Raw genomic sequence first — 23,700 nt, 5'->3', positions numbered from 1 at the left:
CATAAAAAGGGAAATATATATAAATACATATCAGCATATTTAGTGATCAATTTAATAGTTGACAACTAGTCACTTAATATGTGCAGCTCTAGTCACTGAGGGATTTAAATTATAGGCCTATAATTCAACTAAACTAAACTAAATAATCTGCCTTCCTGACCAGTTCAAATCCTAAACACTCTGCACACTTGTTTTAATCAATGCAATCCGAAATGAAACCAGGTAGACATTAGCATATAATTTAACAGCTCTGATCCCTCTTACTATAATGTGTGCCGTCATAGTCATTATGAAAATGCCAGCATATATGAATTCACTCAGTAGCCTCTGCTGCGTTGTGCTTTTAGCAAAGCTGCCTTTGCAGTGCCAACAAATGACTCGCCGTTCATGCATAGGCATGTTCCACAAGAGAAAACCAAAGAGGATTATGCATTTTGCTCAACACCTTCGCTCTCCTCTGTCTAATGTGACAGCGCACACACATCAGGACTTAAATGTTGACGTCCCCTCTGGGGGCGCTTTATTTGGACATGGACCAGCCCAGCAGTCATGGGGATATCCAACGACTCCCATTGCCCCCTTGATAAATAACTGCGACACCAACTATATTAAGACATAAAGTTAATGACAAAAGTGTCATTCCGCTTAGTGCACACCCGTACTTTTCATTTAAAGTGAGAAGGAGAGGTTGAGCGAGACTGTTAACAAAACACTTGTTATCATTCTCGCCACGCCGCGTAACTCAGTCTACACTCCTTTGGCAGCTATTACAGAGGGTTACTTGTGTCTTAAACATGTGACTAAGTGAGAGAGGAGCACAGAGAGCTCAGGCGCCCATGCCTGTTATGTGCTGCTGTGGCGCCGACCCAGAGCTTCTATAGGATCTGGCTGCTGCGCTCCTTCACACAGCGATACAGAGTAGGCGGGTCAAGTAAGGGGAAAACACTGCTGTGGGGTGGAATTCATAACGGGAGATTTAACAGTCTTCGTGGGGGCGGCTGTCTGCGTCCCGGTAGCCGCATTCCGTCGCATCTGTCCGACGCTGGATCCAGCAGGTTTGTGGCTGAGACAAATACGCAAACGCGTCTTTTTAAATCCTGTAATCGACAGCCCCTTTGCGTTCCTTGAGTCTCTCTTCCTCTCTCCCCTCTCTCCCCTCTCTCTCTCTCTCTCTCCTCGTCTCTGCTCTTGACTACATCTCCTGCTGGATGATTTCATTTTGTAAAGTCATTATCCCCAGAAAGGTCAAAGCCTCTGCTTCCAGGAACTGAATTACACTGGAAGAAGCCGACTTTTCACCCCCCAGCGAAAGTCAAAGTTTCTCACCGGTGTAGAACCGTGCGACGGATTGCTCCGGAGCAGCCTTCACCACCGATCACTTTTCCCCCTTCTCGGATCCCTGAGCGTGTACTAGTGTTTTTTGAAAGGGCTGTTTCCCCCCCCCCTCCCGCGGAGTTGATATTGAACCCTGATAAACTGTGAAATGAGTTTACAATATCGGCAGTTGAGAGCCAACGCGATTCAGCAAGAGAATGGGAAATACTGAGTTAAACTTTATCTGCTGTTCCAAACCGCGGTGAGTTCTTCACATCATACATTTATTCTGTCGATTTTGGATGTGTGAATATGATGTAGAATTCCTAAACATCTAAACCACCTACCTGTAGATATTTTCTGCTAATGTTTTTTGTATCTTCTCTGGGAAATAACACCATCCCAGCAGTTTACTTGACCTGGATAGTATTCTGATATCTGCTGTACTGTGACATGTGTGAAATTCTTTCTGAGGCTTAACCACAATGCAAGCACAAACTCCCATGGAAACACAGATACACACTCATCTGCACAAACCTGACTCACGCTTGCATAAAACACACACACACACACACACACACACACACACACACACACACACACACACACACACACACACAAACAATCTACTGCCGCTTTCAGGAAAAGCGCACACAATATTGCTTTTCATGCCTTGTCAGTATATACATGAGCACATTTGGACTCATCTCCTCCCTTCCTCACTGTTCGCCTTCCTCCCATCTCCTCCCTAACCAACACCGCCACCCTCTATTTGCCTTTTCAACAAACATCTCTAATCTATATTCCTTAGGGTGTATTGGCATTCTCGCCTGTAGAAGATCAGATCTCTAACACTGATTTGTGCACGGAGCACAGTTTGCCAAGTACCAGCGGGGCAGAAAACCCAGCTTGCTCTAAAAAACAAATAGAAAAAGTCCCAGTGATTTCATAATTATACATTTCACCCTCAAGCGTCACCCTCAAAGAAGGCACATGAGTCAGGGCAGCCTTATGGGATCGTCAGTGGGGGCTCTGATAACGAGCCAGATGCCCTCGAAGAAAACAAATAACATTTAAAATACGATCATATTGGCCCCAAGGGCTGGCATAGGTGTTATTTAAAGTATTTATAATGTAACTTTAGAATAAAACCAGTATCTTAGAGTGAATAACCTACTCCATTGGCGGGAAGGTAGTTTTGCAACAGAGCTTTATGGTGGACAGAAAAAACAGTGAATCACTGCTGTAATTCTCATTGCCACTTGCCAATGTTAGGCAGAAGTGCCAAAGCCTCAGTTTTTATAGGGCCACAACAGGGCCACTGTTCAGCGCTGTCCTCATCTATCCTGGGAGACTGGTGAACCCGACCGTGTCGAGGCCTGAAAGGCACTCTGTCTCCTCCTATGAAAAGAGAGATTTCTCTCCCTGTATCGCTCACCTGCCCCACAAAAAGAAAGAAGTGACCAGCTTAACACATTTCTACATTTTATCATTGTTATGATGTCCAAGCCAGGCTTGATGTTTATATGTCGACTCTTTTTGGCTGTCTTTTGCTTGTGAGTGTGTGGATTTGCTTGTTGATGATACAACCAGCTGCCTCTGATGGGCATATACTTGAAAAGAGACAAATTGAGCTTGAATAACACTTTTACACAGCAACTGTGACTGAGCAGAGAGCCATCTATGGGCTTCTAGACTAATGCCAACAGGAGGAATTACATGCCTGAGAGGGCTCCTTGTTCTTACAGTTTAGTGTTGGGTGCCTGATAGCACTGGATGAGGCATCATTCGTAGGTGTGATGGCTGGGGAGAGAATGGAAGATGAGGGAGGAAACGAAAGGAAATCTGCCACCCCCCCACCCACAGCCACTGTAAACACATCACAAGGGAATGACATTACTCCGTTGAGTAAATGCAGTTTCAGTTTCATGCAAAATGGTTCTCCATTGCTTAGCTTTGGGTGGGATGGAAAGCTAACAAGTGTTTGACGTAATGAATGAGGGCCTTTGCTGTGTGAAATAGCACTGCAGTATATCTGATCCTAACATATTTTAGCTGGGAAATGGCAGTTAGATGAGGCAGGTAAAAATGAAGTCTGAAATTAGAAGATAAGGGGTAGAAAGAAAGGAAGGAAGAGAGGAAAAAAAGGAAATGGGATGAAAAGAAGAAATGATTGACTATGCAGGTTTTGGTGGTATTTCGGGGTCAAGTTTTGCAAGGATCTTCTCAATCTCCACAGCCTATTATTTTATGATAATAAGCAAACAGACCAGTTTGACTTCAATCTAAGCTGTTGGAGAAGAGCAGGTTAGAGGGAGAGAATGAAAAAGTTGGAGAGATGAGCAGATGAGAATAAAACAGAAGAAGGGAACAGAAAAATGTCTGAGGGATTTGAGACTGACAAAAAAGAATATCTCAGATTAAGTCCGACTGTTGCATTAAACCAAAATCTCTTTCTGAGGCCACTGGTAATTGAATGAGTCTGAACATAATTATATAAAAGCACACACACGCTAACGGACAAACACTGCTCTGACAACAAATTTGCAGTGAGTCACAAAACGCAAAGTGCTCAATTTCATTATAGTGTAAAGTGCATACTTATTTTCACTAGAACTGGCAAGCCTCAGAAATTCAACTATCATAACCAAGGACAAACTAAAGGCATGACCAACATTACTCACCGTGTAAGTATATGTCAAATAACTCCTCCTTAACACAAAGAATATTATTGTCACACATATCAGTTAGAGCTGCTTTTAAAAGGAACTTTTGAATGTTGTATTTTCAAAATGGGAATCGGGAATCACGTGGTGAGAATGCCCAAATTTCTGGTTCCCTTTCAAACAATGGTAAATAATGTTGTGCCCTATCCCACTGTATTTTGTGCCACGAAAGGTGAAAAGGTTGAGCTTCAAACAAGATGACATGAAAATTACAGTTTGAATAGATTGCATGCTTTCTACATCTGAGGTGAAGTAAGAATAGAACATAATTATGTTTAAATTTGCCGGTGTATAAGTAGAGGACACCAGCAAAAGAAAGAAATAAAAAGCCAGAGAGATAAGTGCGAAAAGGAATGCGTCACTTTAATTTAAGAGCAACCTTTGTCCCTGTTTGTAAAAGGCCAGAAGAGGTCTATTTGTGTTTTACTGTGATTTATAGAAGTCTCACTCCCTGTATGTTCACTCGGTGATATGCAGCCATATAAAAATGTACAAGCGAGAAGTTTAGAGTCCGGGTAGCAATTATTAAGCTGATGTTTCCCCTGTTTGCTTTCGTCTTGAGTTTTTATGCACAATACCTTAAAATGATTTGTTACAACACCCTTGCAGATTGAAAATTGCACGTTTCATTTTACCTTGTTAAAAGCCTCACATGTACACACATATATTGGCCACCAGCTGAGTAATTGATTGAATCCGCCTCTATAATTAATCTCCTATTGCTGCCACAGCCATCAAGGAGAAAATAGAAACACATAGTGTATACAGTCTGACAATCACACACACACACACACACACACACACACACACACACACACACACAGACACACACACACTGTACTTGCATAACTATATTGACTGTCAACACTCAAAGCCAACTTTTTTTGATCATGTTTTTCATTTTTGCGTAATGATGGTAAATATACAGTATCAGGTATCCGTCTTCTATAATGAATTGTCGGCGTGTTAAAAAAAGGATGGTTTGTTGTGTTTGTTATCAGTTTATTTCTTCCTCCAGCCAAAGTTCCATGTCGCTTTTGAGAGAGGAAGAACTTGCTGGTCTGATCTGTTTCCATGCAGGCCTTATAGATGTCTGCAGTCGAGTTTCTCCGTGTTAATAAGCTACCGTCTTATTTCGTAAACATCGGTAGAAAGATTCAATGGGATTCTACAAAGAGACAGTTTCTGATGTGACAAAGCTGAGTCTCCTTAAAGCTGGCGTAAGCTGTTTTCTGAAAAAGGCAAAAATCCTCCTGCCGTCCTCGTGCAGCTGCCCCCTGTAGGCATGAGATGATTGAACATTTCATGTCACAATTATCCTGGCAAAAATAATTGCAATTCACGATTATTATCCCGATAATCATCAAAATATGCTTAAAAATCCTAAAATGGACCTAAAACATACTTGAATAACTTTACCTGACATTTTAATTGGATCATAGATAGGACATCCTTTTTTAGTGAAAAACAACATACGTAAATAAAGGATGGGCTCCACCAAATAAATATTCTATTTACGTAACAATTCCCTTATTTCCCTCAGGCTGTATTTTTTCCATCCCTACAATAATATTGAGCAAGGCAGCTTTTTTCATGTCACTTTTTACAATTATCCCGATAATGGAATTCCACCACAATCAGCTTATTGTAAGTGTTTTGTATTTTTTGTCACTATCCATGATAAAATCCTAAATCGTCCCATCCCTACCCCCCTTTCTGTTCTAAGGCCCTCCCCTAGAGGAGCACAGACACATGCACACGCTTCATACAATAACCTGTACGAGTATGAGAACCTGATGCTGTTATATAGCAGCAGTTCAATAAGAATCACCGTCCTGTTTTCATTGCAATCGTATGGGCCTGTAAAGCCCTATGAGATGACATGCTGCGATTGGATGCTATTCCTAGCTACCATAACATCAAGTTGTATTCGCTGCAGCTGTAAGCCTTAGGCTACTGTTAGCAGAAGACTAAACTATCACCGAAAATTTCCCTCCATCTCTGAAACGCTTTGACAATATTGACGCGTTTTACTGCGTTTATTGTCAGACTCTCTTTCAGACTCTCTTTCTGTTATGTGCGACTTCTGGTTTTAGGTTGCTTTGCTTGGTAGGCAGTTGTTGCCATTGCTGGAATAGCAACATTTCCTACAATATATTCCGCCCTTGAATCAGGCTTTCATCTAAAGGGACGTCCGCTAGGAAAGCTCTCTCTCTGAAATGATCTGTGATTGGCTAAAGTCTCCCGTCACGGGCTACATGTTCTTAAGCCTGAAAATGGAGCCAGGAGGAGGTGCAGAAGTCTGCTTTTCTCTCAGTCCATTCAAATTACAATATGCTGAAAGGTTATTATGGAATTTTTGCCCAATGACCTAGAAGCTTAGTTTATTCTGAACATTGTTTTATCAGCTTGATACTTCCTGACGTGAACTAATGTCATGATAATTCCTTGTTTCAGTAGCCAGCTACAGACAATGACTTCTGTTTGGGGTCTGAGACTCCAGCTGTAACACAAGGTTACAATGAATACACTCTCAATCTGTGATGGATTATTGGTGGTGCTTTGTTTTTACACGACAGTACCCCTCACTGGTCCCTGGAGTATTTCACCAATGTGTTGGCAAGTTCTAACATGGAGTTAGAGCTCCGGGGGCTTAAAGCATAAGACATGTCAGTATGTAGTATGATAACATATCGTACATTACTTCGACTGTGAATGACATTTGGCAAACAAAGGGAACATAAAACGTCTTATGAATAGCCCATAATACAAGACATATGAAATATTATCTTATCCGCAGGCATTTCTGATTGTTTTGTGATGTTTTGTGACGCCTCAACTGTTACAAATCCCTGTTAGAATATTAGTCTGTTTTATGATGTGACAATGCTATGGTTAGGATTTGGTTGGGTTTAGGCTCAAAAACGACTTTTAGGTTTAGGTTTAGAGAAAGATTTGGGTTTAGTTTAAAATAGAGAAAAGATAAAATGGTTAACGTTACCCACCCTCCTCCGCAGACTTTGTCACTGTATGACAATGTTACCTTACTTTTTACTTTGATCCCATCATAAGCACTATGGCTACGTACACAGGTATTTTAAAAACAGGGTTTTTCCTCCTTCATCCTAAACAAAAATCCCGTCCACACAAGCATTGTTTAAAAAACATTCTCAGTCCATTTGAAAATGTTAAAAGACAATTGTATAGCTGTCAAGGTCAGTGGATAGGTTGGGACACACACACACACACACCATCCAAAACTGCCGACGTTGGCGGTGGGGTCTGTGTCGTGGGAATGTTGGATAATGTCACAGTGACCTCCGTAGCGCAACCGAAGAGTAACTGTACATTTAAGTTTAATTATGTAAAAAGTCCTGTTAAAAAGGTTAGAAGCAGCACTATTTTGGCCACGTCCGTCATTGCACAAAATGTTGCCTTATCTGTGACGTCTCACGAAGGAGATAACTGCGCACACTGACGTTACAAGCCAAAAATTATTTTTCTGTCAACATTGAAAACGAAGTATCTGAAAATCTTCACACTGGATGGAGTTTCACAAAAAGTCAGCTTTCAGCGACCTAAAACTTTTTTTGTGTGTGGACAAAAGTCCAACATGCATAGAAAAAGCTATGTACAAAAGGAAATGTGTGTCCTTGAGGACGAGGCCTTAGTCACTTGAACGTAAACACATGTCATTTTGGGGCACTCAAGGAAAATGCTGTGTTCTTTCTTGGAGGACAGCGTCTCTACAAATGCCTAAGCCCAGTTTGTGGCAAGGAGAATGGTTACCACTATAATAAATTGTCAGGGAAAGGACGGAGAAAAAAAAACAAAAAAACATGCAGCAGTGGGTCGTATGGAACCCCAAACAATCAGGAAGGTTTAAGAAAGCCTAAGTTTGTATTGTGTTCTTATTGACAATATATCTAAATATACAGTATCTCCCTATATAGTATTCTACATCATTATACCAGCCGCCCATTTAAATAACAAATGTAAATACGTTTCTTTGTTGTGTGGCTTCACTAAAACTAATTTACATACAAAGAGGATTATAAGAGATAAAGAATATTGCAGCCAAAATGCAAATCTGCATAGTTTAAGTCAGACTTTACAGTGATAAAAGCAGGAATCATTAAAACAAATGTTAATGCATGAAAATGTGGTCCAACGTGTTAGCTTACTGAATCACAATTTGAACTTGAAGACCATAATCAAGAAATACAGAATGTCTTGGGTGGGTTATTTTTTGAAAACCCTCCGTCACTAAATTAGATCCTCAAAATCTCAAGGAGGCCTAAAAGTAAATTCAGCAGTCCACAGAACAACACCTACACAAAACTTTGCGCAAAAAGAAAAAAAACAATCTCACATACAAACACAATTCATTTGACCTTCCCCACAGCAGCCGAGCACTATGGTTCCCGTACTACTGCTCGGAGTCTTCATGTCTGATGCTTTTATATGCACGCTTGTAGATCTCTACATGTGTGTGTGTGTGCATGTAAGCATTTACAACGTGACATGTTTTGTCTTTGATGTCTTCTTCCTAGGACACCACGGGAGCTCATCCTTTGTATTTGTTTGTAAGACAGCCGGATGAGTGCAACTGGCAGTCATATATTATAATTTCACAAAGGCTGTGTTTTACCGCTGGCGCTAGTATGAGAGGTATTGTTGACAGTTGTAGGAGGGAAGATAACTGGGTTAATTAGGGCCAAAAACCTCATTAGTCAGCACGGAGGGGAAGATGTAAAGTTTATCAGTTCCTGTTTCCCTACTTTGAGGATGATTTTGGGGTTGGCTCGCAGACAAGTTACAAAGTGGATACTGTTGGAGAAAATTCTAATGAAAGAAATGTTTTAATCAAAACCCCCCTCCCCCCTACCATGCAAATTGTGCGCCTACACTCTTTCCCCACCATCATTTCCCTTCAAATGTGTTCAAAGTGTGAGATATCACAAAAAGAGACTAATTTCAATTTGCATACTTGCAGTGCCAACTCAGAGGATCTGCTGTGGTGACTGTTCCAGTTATGGGTATTGACACACACTGCAGAAACCACACATACATGCATACATCTACACGCACACTCACATACGCACCACACACACACACACACACACACACACACACACACACACGCACACACACACACACACACACACACACACACACACACACACACATACACAAAGCTCAGGTAGATGACCGTTACAGCTCTGGCATCCTAGAAGCGAGCAGATGTTTGGCGCATGAATGCTCTGTTTTGTCCCTCCAATGATAACGGCTGCTGAAATCCATAAGAAAAGATTAGGCTTGGGAGTTCCCACATCTCATCAAGCTTACTGTATCCTCCAAAAGACAGGGTGAGAGTCAAGATCCAACACTGCAGTCAGTAGCTAGGCCTGTAACTCTGGAGGGAACATGTCATTCTGGCAGTCGCACAAAGTTACAGGAAGTGCTGCAGTACAGCCTGGAAGAAGTGCTCCGAAATCCTGTGAAGACAGATAAATCTATTCATCACAAGTGCGACAAATTGGTAGGAAAGGCCAATAAGTGAGCTTGTTTTGGATGTTCTCTTTAGCGAAATCAATCGAGATATTAACACAAAGTGGCAAGACTGACAATTTAGTTAATTTAGCTCACAAAGTCTGTGAATCAATCACAGAATGTATTGAGTAATGTCAATAATATCAGCAGCTTCTATGAAATTATCTCTCTCACTGAAGGACAAATTTGAAAATCTTTTTTTCCTTTTTTCAGAGGCTGCTATACAAGATTTCAAATACAGTTTTTTTTCCATCATTTGAATGCCTCTCCCTTGATCATTCAGAGAAAAAGTGGGAATACAAAGAGAGATGATATTTCCCACATAGCCGCGGGACCTGCCAGGCACACACTGTGTACGTCATACCTTAATGTAACCACCAGTAGTGCTGGTGATAAAAATTCCTTTGACTCAAACTCATCATTCTGTTTACTTTTTTAACATCATGCCTTAGGGAAAAACACTCCGAGATATGAGTACGTTATGAGCATGTTTTCCTTTTTGCTTGACTGCTGGTCTTCCAACATGGACTCCTGTTTTTCAATCCGAAGTTGCTTCGGTTCGTTGAATGAATTTATGTTGTTGAAGTTGTCCAAATCTCATTTGTGGACATTGTCATAGTCATACTGGTTTGACGAGTAAATAGCGAATCCTTGGTTAATATTGAATGTTTAAAATCCCTCTCAGAGACCTTTTATAGCACAAAGCTATCTGTATGTTTTCATTCAACAGTAAATTGCCTGAGGAAAAATAAACAGCAGGGAAACACAGCACTCTTTGCTCTGCCATTAATTTGCTGGGCCTTTTGGTCAAATAATGAGACGACATTGTGGATGATATGAGTCATCATAGCCGACTTGTTAAGTATTTTTGCAGCTGAAGTATTTGATATTCAGTGGCGTTTACTGAATATAGCCTGTCATTATGACGGGCAGCCAGCGTAAAAATGTTGTAGCGGTTGATCCACTGTTGGCTGCGCCTCACTCGAACGGTCATTTGTTTAACACCCTCCTTTCTCTGTTGTACTGGCAGAACATAAAATACTTCCAAATGGGATATTTCTTCCCTGCAGAAATACACATGACCTTGACATTGGTGTCATTTAAAAGATAAATAGCAAATCTCTGCACTTTCTCTCTATTCAAAGAAAGGTTGCACACACACAAGAAAATGTGTCAGACATTTTTTATGAACGAAAAATTGTCCGTCCCATGACAAGGCTACGGTAATTGTGCATGGGAGCCACAAGCTGTCTGTTTATTTCGCCAAAGAGCCATTTCTAAACCTTGAGGGCCCAGTAATGGATGTTTTAAAAAACAGGAAAAAATGCTTTCTGACAGTTTATACTGTTCTTTCAAAATGTTATTTAACATTATGATTACCTTGGTGCTCTGAGAGTATGTCTGGCAAGGTTTTCATAATCTGAAAGAAGATTATAAAAACATTAAAACAAACAAAACAGTCACTTAAGTCGCTAACATCTACATGGATAATTGGTAAAGAGCTGTGTTTGCTGTAGGATGCCACATCTTGCCTCTCGCCGATATTGTTCTTGGCATTTGCCTGTTCGGAGAATGAAAGTTCTCATTACATTCATGTGTGGGAAAATCTATTCCCCCATCATTTGCACTCTGCTCACAATTCCATTGAGAGGACATCACAGGAACAAACAGAGCTTTCATTTTATACAGAGGTTCCAAACAGCCCCGGGTTATTGGTGGCCCACGTTGTGAAAAATCATGTTTGAGTGGATTCACTGCAGCCCGGGTGCTTGCCTCCCGCTTGAATTGAAAATTCCTTATTGTTGTATCATCCAACATTTGATTTTTTTTTCATTTTGATTAATTTGAGGACTTCCTGCCTCGAGGAGGAGCATTTTCTAACATTGTTTTATGAAAAGCGGCGGTTACATAAGGTTGAACATGTGACATAATGCCCTTGTAAGTGAAAATGCCATGTATCTGATATCTTCCAGGCAGCTGATAACAAAGGCTTAGTTGATGGCTTTGTTTGGGGGGCGATAATGTGATTATAAGGCTGGTGCAGACCTGTCTGAAAACAATGAATGTTTACAGACAGGGTTGTCATAGCAAGTGTTTTAAAAAAAACATGGAGGATGTGAGTCAAAAGTGGGTTTTAGAGGTATTTGAGAATGCAGAGGAGGAAGAGTGTGGGTTGTTTGAGGATGGACTGACAAAAGCCAAAGACAAAGAAGTGTGAGAGGAAGGAAAAGAGAGCAAGTGAGCAACAGTGATCAGACAGAGTTTTCCTGCATCGGCTTTTTGGACAGCTGCCTGTAGGATGATAGGATTAAATAGTCTTTTAATATGACCTCTGTGCTATGTTTTGCTATTAACACACCACAACCTCCCCTCTGAGAGAGGTCACTCTATACACAACATGCACCATGTAAAGCAAGGAAGTGTTTCACCTATAATATGTTTTATAAGTGAAAGCAAAGGGGAGTTTTGGACTCACCTAACAAAAGATGCACTTGTAGCTGTTTTGAAGCCAATTTAATGGCAGCGTAGACACGTCGTCATACATTATCATACATTGTCACACAGCTACTTATTCTCAAATCTGATGCTTTAAGATAACTATAATGTTACTACACGGAGAGCGCAGACATCCGCCAAGGCTGATGGTGCATTCACATGCTTCTTGGAAGGTCCCAATTACCGGGTTGGGAAGTCTGACTTTGGTGTGTTTCTGAGATTTAAGTAGTAATGTGGAAACAACATGGACACTATGAAAACGATAGGTTGTGTTTTATTGCTCAGAGCGTATAAACAACACGTTAATGGCTGTTTCCGAGTAGTTGTTCCGACTTGATGGGGCGTTCAAGTGAATTTTCCCACTTTTCTGATTATTCCAACACCAAATGAATGCAGCACAAATGCCATATCTCGTAATGTTAACAAAAGTGAATAATCATTTCTGTCCAGTTTTTTCTATCTGCTCCAAAATGTTATGGATTATTCCGTGGCCCATGCTTCTGACCCATCCTCCAAGGTTCATAAAAATTGGACCAGTAGTTTTCTTCATGATCCTGCTGACAGACAACAGACAAATAGACTGACAAACTGAGCCGAAAGCACAACCTCCTTGGTGGAGTAAGACACAACTTTAATGTCAGATGCTGTCAAACCACACACAAAGTATGACTCTGCTCGCTGTATGGCCCTCCGCTGCTGTAGCAATAGAGAGAAAAGTGTGATGCTGGAACATCGAGCATGGCAGAAGATAACAGAACAGACGGGAAGACAGCTCCATCTCTGTGCGAATAAACTATTCAACACCACTGGAATGAAAACAAAAATTGGCGAAGGAAACGTTCACAGCTTAACGGCATCGACAACAAAAGAAGTTAAGAGAGAATTGGGGAGAATTTGCTGTTTCAGTGTTGGGTACCTTAATACTTGCTCCTATTCTACTGTCAGTAGCAGTGCTGTGAAGATTTATCAAGTCTGTAATGTGAACAGAACTGCAGACTTGAAACTGGAGAGTTTGACTCGAGTCAGACTGCGAAGGGACACACATTGCAATTTCTGTGCCGATTATGATTTGGCAGCATGAGCATGTTGGACTATCACATTATGGAACCATTTGTGTTGACGGTTGGGAAATGCAATGATATGATGTGTGATATTTATCTTTCATTATGATCATTGGCCTTCTGGTCAATTATCTGCCTGTTTGCAAATGTGTTATTTTTACAACTGGAATCAGGACCAGGGGAAAGAAAGCAGGCCAAGCAAATAGTGAAGTACTGGGGAGCTATGAGTGATAACTTTTATGATAATTACTTTATGATAATTCATTTACGATGCATTTTTGCACTGACAAGGCACAGCAACAAACAATATTTGATGCACGCCCATTTCTGTTTTAGTACAGGAACACAGGAGCTTTGTGGGGGTTTCCCAGCGTCCTAACTCTTATCATTGTATTCATATTGTCCAGTGTGTTGTACTCCTTCCTCCCTGTGAATAACTAAAAACATCTGTGTAAATAATTGTAATGTGTGAGATGTGTGGTCTTTGTTACATTCAGTAAATTGAAAGTCCATACTGGCTCACACAAATGAGAATGTGAAATTTGATTTGGACTTCACTGTTCTGACACTTGATTAATCTATACACTCATGAGACTTAACTTGAGAGTTGATAGACTCAATCAAACCAGTGACTCAAGGCTTCAGTTTTGATCATGTAAAAGCACTGCATAGCTTTCAAATTGATTTTTATGTGAATGCTATGACAGACCTGAAAGAGTTTAAACGTGACTTGTATTTTGCTCAGGGGAACTCCACCGGCCTGGTTACAGGTCTTGGGGAGTACTATTGCATATGTGAAAAAAAAGAAGTGTCCATGAAGCCTTTGGTGGGTCCACAGGGATTTGCAATCTGATACATTGTCTTCAAGTAACATCACTTGAGGCATTTTCTAAATTTTAGATGTATGTAGCCCGCTCCTCTTCTCAGCTTGAGGCTAAAGGTTTGAAGCTACATTAGCTACTTCTAGCATAACACACCTGAAAATGTTAGGGTTGTGCATCGTGGGTAATGTAGGCACCATGTTTGGAGAAGAAAGAGTGGAATAAAAAGTGCATATATTTTGATTCATTTTAATTTGTTATTTTTTTTACCTGTCTATCCTGAGTATTACAATGTTAAAACTAAACTAGACAAAAACAGCCCTGGTGAATATGCTAGGTTTTTAACAGAAAAATATGGAGGGGCGAATTCACATAAGGATTGGTCGGCTTTAGCGACAGCTCAACATGCACAAATAAGACAAAAAGAAACCGTGTAATTCTCAAAGCACCCGCAAAGAGTGAACTGCACGCCTAACTGCGCTGCCAAACAAATAGCATCTCGTTGCTCCTGTGCTATTTGCACATATTTAAATAAGGTTATGTGCATACATCTTGAGGAAAATTGACCCTTTCTATGCAAATGAGCAAATAATGCAAATGTAGTTACAATGAAATTGTACATTGTTTGTTTAGCTAGACTACACCACGGCCGCATGACTCACTTTACCAGCACTAAGCTTGAGGCGGACTACCCGACAACCCTCTGTAGTCTCATTTAGCCACCTGTTAGCAACTTTTTTTTAAGACACGTAATAGCTTCAAAATTCTTAAGTGGGGTATTTACTGACCACAGACCATGTTTCAGGCAACTAACCAAAAACACATAGACCTCCAGACATTTGCCAATCGAGTCATTGTAATCCCATTATCATGATAGCATACTAAAACATAGTAATAGCGTATTTACACACACACACACACACATAGAAATGTGCACACACTCTCCCACACACACTGGGGGCAGGCAGGGTAAAGTCTGGGGAGCGATGCAAGCGATGTCAGACTGAAATCAATTTCCAAATTGACAGCTCATCCGGTCTTATTAAAACTACTAAATGTATCACAGAAAGAGACAGCTATAAGGGCCAACTACTGAACGTTCAAGCATGCAAGAGGACCGAATTATAATATTTAATATTACATTTTAAATCTACTGCTCTCTCTATCCACCTCCAGCTGTTGTGCCCTCGTCCAATACAGTCTGCTGTGTTTGTCTGAGAGTAATGATTTTTGAAACCCACGCACATGTGCGCACACCCACACACACGGTCATATGGCTGAGTTAACTTGACAGATTGTCATCAGAATACTGTAATGGGACTCAAACCCTCCCTAGACCCCGACACACACACAAACACAGCAAAGAAGTGTGTCACTGCGGGCGAAATGATTGACGTGTCTGGAGATGGTGATGGAGACTAATGTAAGCCCTGGACAACAGTTTGAACAGCAGGTAGTCCGATAAAAGACAGCAATGGAGACATTTTATTTCAGCAACAAAAGTGTGTTTCTGTGTGTGTGTGTGTGTGTGTGTGTGTGAGTGTGTGTGTGTGTGTGTGTGTGAGGGTATGTATTCCTTGATTTGCTTATGAGTACAACTCTTAATAGTTTCCGTGTTACAGTAAAGCGAGTGTTGAAGTATGATGAGTCCAATTTTGAAAACAGCAGCACAGCAATTATACGCTGACTTAATGGGATGAATTTCCATTAGAATCATAACTTCTAGCAGTTAGAATCTGTTGTACTCGGCAAGAATATTGTATTCTATATATCAGAATATCTATGTAAATCACAAAGTTGGGCTGCAGCAGAAATGTGTTACATTACTAGTCAAGTCTGCAAAACCTCTCCCTATATGATCAAAAAATAGTTTTCTTTGGAGGAAGGAAGTGATGACTCATAACAATAACGAAATGCTGATTGAATCAAAGTAAGATTGATTCATAGCACATGACAGTGCATTCAACTTTAAGACTCATTTTCCAAACCAGCGCCTGAGAAAACCAATTTTAGTTTTAAGGCTGTTACTTTTATTATTGATCAATCATTCATTCCCTTTTACAAATCATCACTAAATCCTCCGGTCTATAAAATGTTGAAAATATTTTCTTTTTCAAATTATTTTTAAATATTTAATTTTAAAACAACATGTTTAAACATGAACACGAATAATAAAACATTCTAATGGACTCAACCAAATAGTATGAGTTCATATTGATTAATATTGTATTGTAGTGTGTAGTGTAGTGTGTAGGGAAGTCTCCCAGAATGCCCCAGGGCATCATACTCATTGATCCATGGATTGTTGCTGGTGTTATTTGCTTCTACATCATGTTCTACAGTACAATATTTATACTCTTTAGATTGAGAAAGGTGGTCTTCATATTTCACATGAATCATGAACTGCAGAAACCTCAAATCCACCTAAAATATGTACTTACATGACCCTTATTAAAGCGCTCTAGTGGAAATTACATCGCCTGCGAAGAAATGTGCTGCCGTTAAATCAGGTGAAGTTGAATTAAATGATAGAGACGAGGAAGGAAGGGAATGAACTTTCATCTGCCTTGGTTGAATGACTTGCACATGTACATCTGTTGTAAGACATTGGGTTAAGACACATATTAAAGTTGAGGACAAGGTCATTCCAAGGATGTTTTTTTCCTAACAACACATGTGATGAGGTTATCTCAACTGTACAGTAGTGAGACAGTAGGGTTCACAGCTGCAGCTTTTTATTATTTTATTTTATTATATTTAGTTTTTTATTCTGAACTTTTAGTTGTGTAACATCATAATGAAATAAGGGAGACATTCAATACAACTGCATATTTTATATTAGTGCACACAGTGGACAAGATGAAAACCCTATTCATGGTTATTTAGATGGCAGACTGCAATAGATGGTCTGTGTTGTCATGCAGAAAAAGGTTCCTCAAAGTCGATATACTGTATATGTATCAATAATGCATGAATCATGATGTATGTTGCTATCTGTTTGTACATTATGTTCTGTTGCCTTCCCATCTCTCAACGAGTCACCTGATCAGGGGTCAATGAAAACATTATGATTTGTCATGACATGGAGTTTGATTTCTTGCATTGCTACTGGTGTTATATTGTTCTACATCATGTTCTAGAATAAGTGCTGTTTCCAAACATCCACTATTGCCATAATCGGTCTACCCAATTTGAGCACTTTGATCACTTTGACTCATGGGAAGGAGAATGAATAGCACGCCACTTTTAAAGACATTTTGTCTGTCATGTCTCGGCATTTTAAGCTTTTTGTTTGACATTTAACAGCCCATTCACATTCCCAACTCATCACATACGGTAGCAAGGTCACAGTTTTTAAATGTTATTATTAGTCTTTATTAAACATACACCAAGCATTAACAAACATTAATCTAAAAAAACAACACAAAACTAGATGATTCTTGCCAGATTCAGCAGTCCCTGGACATATACACACAGACAAATCAACAGACACTAAAAACATTCATTTACATGCAACACCATTACATAGCCTCAATCGCCCTAACAGTTATACAGACAAATCTACAAGCATACATCAACACATCGATACCAGCACATGTGGTTAACGTTGGAAATTCAAACAAAACTACTTGGTTGTGTTTAGGAAACAAATTGTTTTGGCAGATCACGGTCTTTGATCGAGACACTAAACCCCAATTTGCTCTCAATTAGTAGGCAGCGCTTGCATTGCATGGTAATAGAAAAATACAGCACTGTAATATGTTTCATGGTCAAAACAGTAGATGACATTTCAGAAAGTGTGAATTGTTTAGTGTTTAAAAGTTGAATCAAGGTTATTCTTTAGTGTAAGATGACAGCCTGTAATTACAGTATTGAATAACACATATGTAAATAAAGAAAAGAAAAGCAGCAAATCCTTATATTTAAAAAGCTGCAGCATGTGAATGTTTGCCATTTTCTTTGATTAATTACTAAAATGATGCATTAATTATCCACATTGTTGACTATTAATGGATCATGTCAAATGTCTGTGTAATACAATCCCTTCAAACTATTGACAAATCAAGCATCTATCTGCCACATGGAGCTGTTAATGTTTGACATATTGTCAAGTTTCTGTATCTCTGTATCTGTTGGACGTGGCTGTTTGTATATATCCTTATCTGTGTGTTTGTGTCTTTCTCTAGGTGTTCGGGGGGCGTTGAGGTGATGCAGGTCCCCCGGTCATCCCAGTGGAGGAGCCAGCTAACGACAAGTGGCTTTGGCTGCTGAACGCACCCCTCCTACCATCACCACCCTCATCCCTCACTCGCTCCCTCCATCTCTGATGGCTCTATGGGGCGTTGTCAGCCTGAGCCTTCACTGCTGGGTATGTTTACGGTCTGCGGTAACAGCAGCAGCAGGCACAGCCAGCATCCCCAATGACAAGCCCGGGGGCCCCCTGGACTGGCTCCTGTCAGATAAAGGGCCTTTCCACCACTCCCCAGAGTACATCGACTTTGTGGAGAAGAACCGGCAAGGCCTCTCCACCAGATACAAGATTTACAGGTGAGTCATGACAGCAGGATGAAGAGGCACTTTACACTCCTGCTATATCACTGCTCCTATTATATGCATGACACGTATCCCAGTAGCCACATCAAACTGTCTCCATGGTTGTCCTTTGAAAGATCTTCTGTGTGTAAATATATGCCACTAACATAATATGATTGACTCTATTTGTTTACATATTTAGATTAGTATAATTCACAAAGTCACAGTTTTTTGTCCTGAGCCACAGCTAGTATTTATAAACACTTTAGTGTAGTGTAGGATTCAGTTCATTTAACATGAATAAACAGCTCAGTGTTGATTTTAAGGATTAGCAACATCTTCAGTGGTCATAGGAAGATGCCAGCAGCCACTCCTAACATTGTCTTCTTCAAACTCACTGAAAGGCCAATGCGGAGGTGCTTTGAACCCACGTTCTCTCAAATGACCAGCAGAGAACAACTCCTCTGGTTGCAAAAACATTGTATAGAAGTCTATGAGAAACTTATGCTACTTCTCACTTGATGCATTACATCAGTAAACATTTTTCAGGTGAGATTAGGGTCTCAATAGCTAGTTTCAAGTCTTCTTCAATACGTCATGTTTTTTATTTTGTAAATTGTGGACACACTAAAATATAGGATAAAACAGCGTATGCTTTAGGGCTTCCTGGTTATTGAGAGGATGCTACCACGGTGTTGTCCAGTTTGTGTGCTTGCCATATTTTCGTCTTAGAACTGTAACCATTTCACAGTGTGTTTTCAGTTCATAAAAGTTCACTGTAACCTTTTGGTTGCCTTAAAATGTTCAGTTGTAGTTTGCTCACCCCTCTCGCGCCACTTCTGGTTCCAAAAAAACAAAATGACAACAGCCAAAAGTCCAAAAAACAATGGTTAATGTCAAGGTGACTACTTCCAATGTTATATACAGTCTAGCACCTGACATCACAATTGCAGAGTGATCAAATGTACCACTAGTTCAATTATATGTCTACAGGTTAAACAGCAAAGAAATTAGCCATATTTTTCAACTCAAGGCATTCAGAGTGCTCCTTTCAAAAATGTGAGGCGTGCAGAGAAGAATAACATGATGTGCTTAGCAACACAAAAGCAGCGAGCAACAGGCTTCACTCTCATTGAAAGCAATAACAAGAAGTCGCCCAAGACTGCTAACACGGCCTCTAGCTGATTGAGGCCTTACGTGTGTGAATTATATCATATCATATTTACCATGTGGACATAAGAGTGACACCTTTCCCAAAAGGTCAACATATTCCTTTAAATGCAGTTTAGCACAGCCATGAAACAGTTAACTGTTCACAACCACAGCTGCCCAAAGGCTACGGACCTCCAATATACCATATTACAGTCATTGTAATGAGTATCTACTTTCATTTAATTAACATTACTTTGATTGCATGTATAAGATGGTTTGAGAGGAAATATTTTGTATAGGGGTTTTTACAATATAAATCTAATGATTAAGCATAATTATTGGATGTTGGAAGAAAGAACTGCATGTTTTCATTTATAGTCAATATTTCCTGTTAGTACCTTTAATTCTATTTACACTCAACTATTGCATATCTTGAGATGTGAAGTAAGAGAAAGAAATATAGATTTAGAGAGGTGTTTCACAATAAATGAGAAATATGAACTTCAGCAACCTCAAACCCATCCACACTATGTCCCTATCTGACCCTTATTAAAGCAGTCTCGTATAAATTATATTGCTCGCACTGCAGTAAAATCAGGTGAAGTTGAATTAAATGATCGAGACGAGGCAGGTAGGGAGTGAACTTTCATCTGTGATGGTTGAATTAATTTACGAATGTACATCTGTTGTAATATATTAGTTAAAGAACAGATTAAAGTCGAGGACAAGGTCATACCAAGGGCGTTTTATCCTAACATGTGGACACTAGTGCAGTGTGACAGGAGTTTCCACGGCTGCAGAGGGTTTTTTATTAGAAGTACATTTGCTTTTCCTTGCTAACCTTTTGTATTGTAACATCAAAATGATGTCGAGGAGGAATTCAATATAACTGCATATTTTATATTATTGCACACAGTGAACAAGATGAAAACCCTATTCATGGTTATTTAGTAGGCAGGCTGCATTACTTGGCCTGTGTTGTCATGCAGAAAAGCTTTCTCACAGCCGATGTTCACAAGATATCTGGCACATGCCGAGACAGATGTATTTAATGTTGCTGGCTGTACATCTAATTCCGCAGTCTTCCAAACCCTCAGGGTTGACCACCTGATCAGGTGGTCAACTGAAATATGTTGATTAGCAGCGGAAAGAAATGATGATTTGTCATGACAGCAACACAGTCCGAGGTATCGGCATGCCACCAAATTAGCGGAGATTGTGTCATAAATCATATCTGTCGTCATTTAGGAGGATGTTGTCCAGGCTTCTGGAAATAGACGGACAGGGTTCCTGACATCTATGGATCGGTGCAAGGATGCTTTATGGCTTCGGTGATCGGTTGCCACGTTAGAGCTTTTTAATATTTCCTTCTCTGGCAAAAAAGGCAGCGATCCGTTGGAGCTGAGCTGCATGGGCGGCAAGATTAATGGTCTTATCATGTGGCCAAGTGATTAGTGAGCTCTTAGTACTTATTACTCTGCATTATCACAGAATCCCCTGAGAGGCTTCTGTCAGCTGCAAGGTTGTGTTTGAGGCTCTCTAGATTACCACAATGCGGCATTGATTAATAGCGATGATATTAAAAGGAAAAACTAACCTAAAAAGTAAATAGCCTGTAAATCTTCCTAAATTTAATTCACTTGGATTCAGTCCCATTCAATTTCGAAAAGATATCTGACAAAGACAGAAGGCATACAGCTGTTGCTAAGCTTCTGTTTTTTCCTGTTTTGGCAAATAATATCTCTCTTTCAGTGCCTGTATTGATGGGGTGAAATGTGGTGATGATTTTGGGAGCTCACACCTGGAGCTGGCTCATAAAGAAATTCAGTATGGGTTATTTTATTGAAGAAAGTAGGCCCACTTTAATATTCTTCTAAGACGGCCAAACTTCATAGCTATGCTCCTGCTGTGTAACGGAGGTCCTTTCATTTCAAAAGCAAGCAGTAACCTTCGTGTACAGACAAGAAGCCTAGCCTGGTTTTTGATATTAAAGATTTCTGTGGAATAACCCTTTGAGGTCAAACATAAATAAAGAAATCCACTAAGTCACTTCAGGCAATCATTCCCGTTAAAACACAGATGTTAAAATCATCAACAATAAATAATTACTTTATACTTTAAAAATGAAGGACACTCAATTAATACTACTACAGAAAAGAACCCTGGGGTATTTAAAACGAGCAAATAGCAGTAGTGTCAACAAGCATCTCTCGACACATAATGAATTTTTAAAATGACAAATAATGATCTGCAATAAGTTTATTCTGCAAACTGGAGCATGTAGGACAAGCCCACCCTTTGTGTTTCACTTGATCAAAAGACAGCAACTCCCTGCTAGATATAAGAGCCACTTCAAGCCCTATGAACAACAGCACATTTGTTAAACCACAGGGGAGTCTGCAGGTGCTCTGAAGAGGGTTGAGATGAGTGTTTTAGAGCAGACTCCCTCAGCGCTGCTTCTCAACATTCCCACCGCTACATTCTCACTGATATTCTTTGTTTTGAATCTTCTCCTAAAATTCCCTCAGAGGTTTTGGCAACTTTGCTTTGCTCCTTGTGGTAAATAGGCAGGCGAGGGAACAGTTATAAGTCGTTTTTCACCCAGAAGACACTTTTGCTCAGCGAAATATCCGAAAAAAGTATTAAAGCATGTAAGTCACAAGAGACACAATATTAGACATTTTACCTCGAATCTGCCCCATAAATAGCTCAGTTTTTACTTTAGTTATCACTTTAAATTCAGTCAGCTAGCAAATTCTCTTTAGTTAAGCTTTCTCGCTAAGGTTTGACTTAATATTGAGCATGAAAGTGTAAAAAGAGGAGATGATTCCACTGGGAAGCCTCATTATGGTTTCCGTTTTATCCTCTCTTAAGGTTCTTAGCCCCACGAGAAGCATGGAGCGATGTCAGTCTGTGCGTAGGTCTACCACTTTGGTCCCAACTGAAAAATCTCAACAAATATCAGACAGATTGCAATGAAATGTTGTAAAGACATTCATGCTCCCCAGAGGATAAATCCTACTGACTTTGGCGATCACATTACTTTTTTTCTAGCGCCACCATAATGTTGTGACTTGTAGATTTGAGTGAAATGTTTCTTTAATGATATCAATGCTAATGAATTAATGTGTTAAAAATAACCGGTGCTTGATTAAATGTGTAGTGTGACAGCAGCTTTAGATAATAAAAACAATCTGAAGCAGCTTTTCTGGCTTAACAAGAGCCACATTATGTTATAAAGCTACACTTATGGAGTCAAAAAAAGGATACAAAGACACAAAGTTTCATCTGCTAACTTCTCATCATCTCAGCACTTTCTGTGCTGAATAGGCTACTACTATACGTTGTCTTTCTTCAAATGTGAGGAACTTACATCAATAAGTGTCAGTGGACATTGCTCAAATCCAACGGTAGCAACATGGACAGATAAATCTTAAGCTTGTGTTTGTTGTAAATGATCATTTTTGACCATCCATTTTTGGTCGAGAGGCACATCACTTTGTGCAGAAAAGAGGGCAGAGGGGATTAAAAGTGACAATGTTATTTTCTGGTCTAGTCTTCCTCATGCGTAGTCAAGATCTCTGCTAAATCCTAATAAATGTTCAATGACAGGAGAAGATGGATCACCAGAATCTGTGTTTTGGGGTTACAGTGTTTGAGCTACCTCAGCAAGTAATGAATTCACACCACGCTAACCCTCTATTTAATTTCCTGCATTTCTTACTGATTGAATTTGAAAATATTTTTTGCAAGGCGTCTGAAGAAAATAAAAGAAGGTTTGTGTTTTTGTGTCTGTGTGTGTTTGGACAATTTACTGGAGAGCATACCCGGTGCTTGCAGTGCAAACACAATGTGGGCCTTCCGCCTTAGCCACCTGTCCACAGGAAACATTGCCAAGGGAAAGCAGCCACATTCACCAGGGTGAAGGCAGGAGCGTTGATGTGTATTTGGCTGCATTCTGAACATATTGCATTTGGATAATGCATTTGGATTATGTTTTATGGGATGAGATTTAATTTTAAACATAATTTAACTGTGGAAAAT

General features: G+C 39.9%; 1 protein-coding gene across 2 annotated transcripts in view; it reads left to right on the top strand.

Annotated features, from left to right (window-relative positions):
- Positions 1 to 936: 936 nt before the first annotated feature.
- Positions 937 to 23,700, top strand: part of LOC115007619 (BMP/retinoic acid-inducible neural-specific protein 3-like) — a 48,109-nt gene continuing 25,345 nt past the window's right edge. The window contains exons 1-2 of one of the 2 annotated variants that reach the window (XM_029430565.1): positions 937 to 1,055; positions 18,159 to 18,519. In XM_029430565.1, coding sequence (XP_029286425.1) covers positions 18,299 to 18,519 — 221 coding nt within the window. In that variant the 5' untranslated portion in view covers positions 937 to 1,055; positions 18,159 to 18,298. Of the gene's footprint in view, positions 1,056 to 1,273; positions 1,577 to 18,158; positions 18,520 to 23,700 lie in introns of those variants that run through there. The other variant, XM_029430563.1, reaches the window with a different exon arrangement.

The sequence above is a fragment of the Cottoperca gobio genome, chromosome 4 (assembly GCF_900634415.1).
Source record: "Cottoperca gobio chromosome 4, fCotGob3.1, whole genome shotgun sequence".
NCBI classification, from domain to species: Eukaryota; Metazoa; Chordata; class Actinopteri; order Perciformes; family Bovichtidae; genus Cottoperca; species Cottoperca gobio.
The sequence above is the reverse complement of the archived record's forward strand: the minus strand, read 5'-3'. Positions and strand labels throughout refer to the sequence as shown.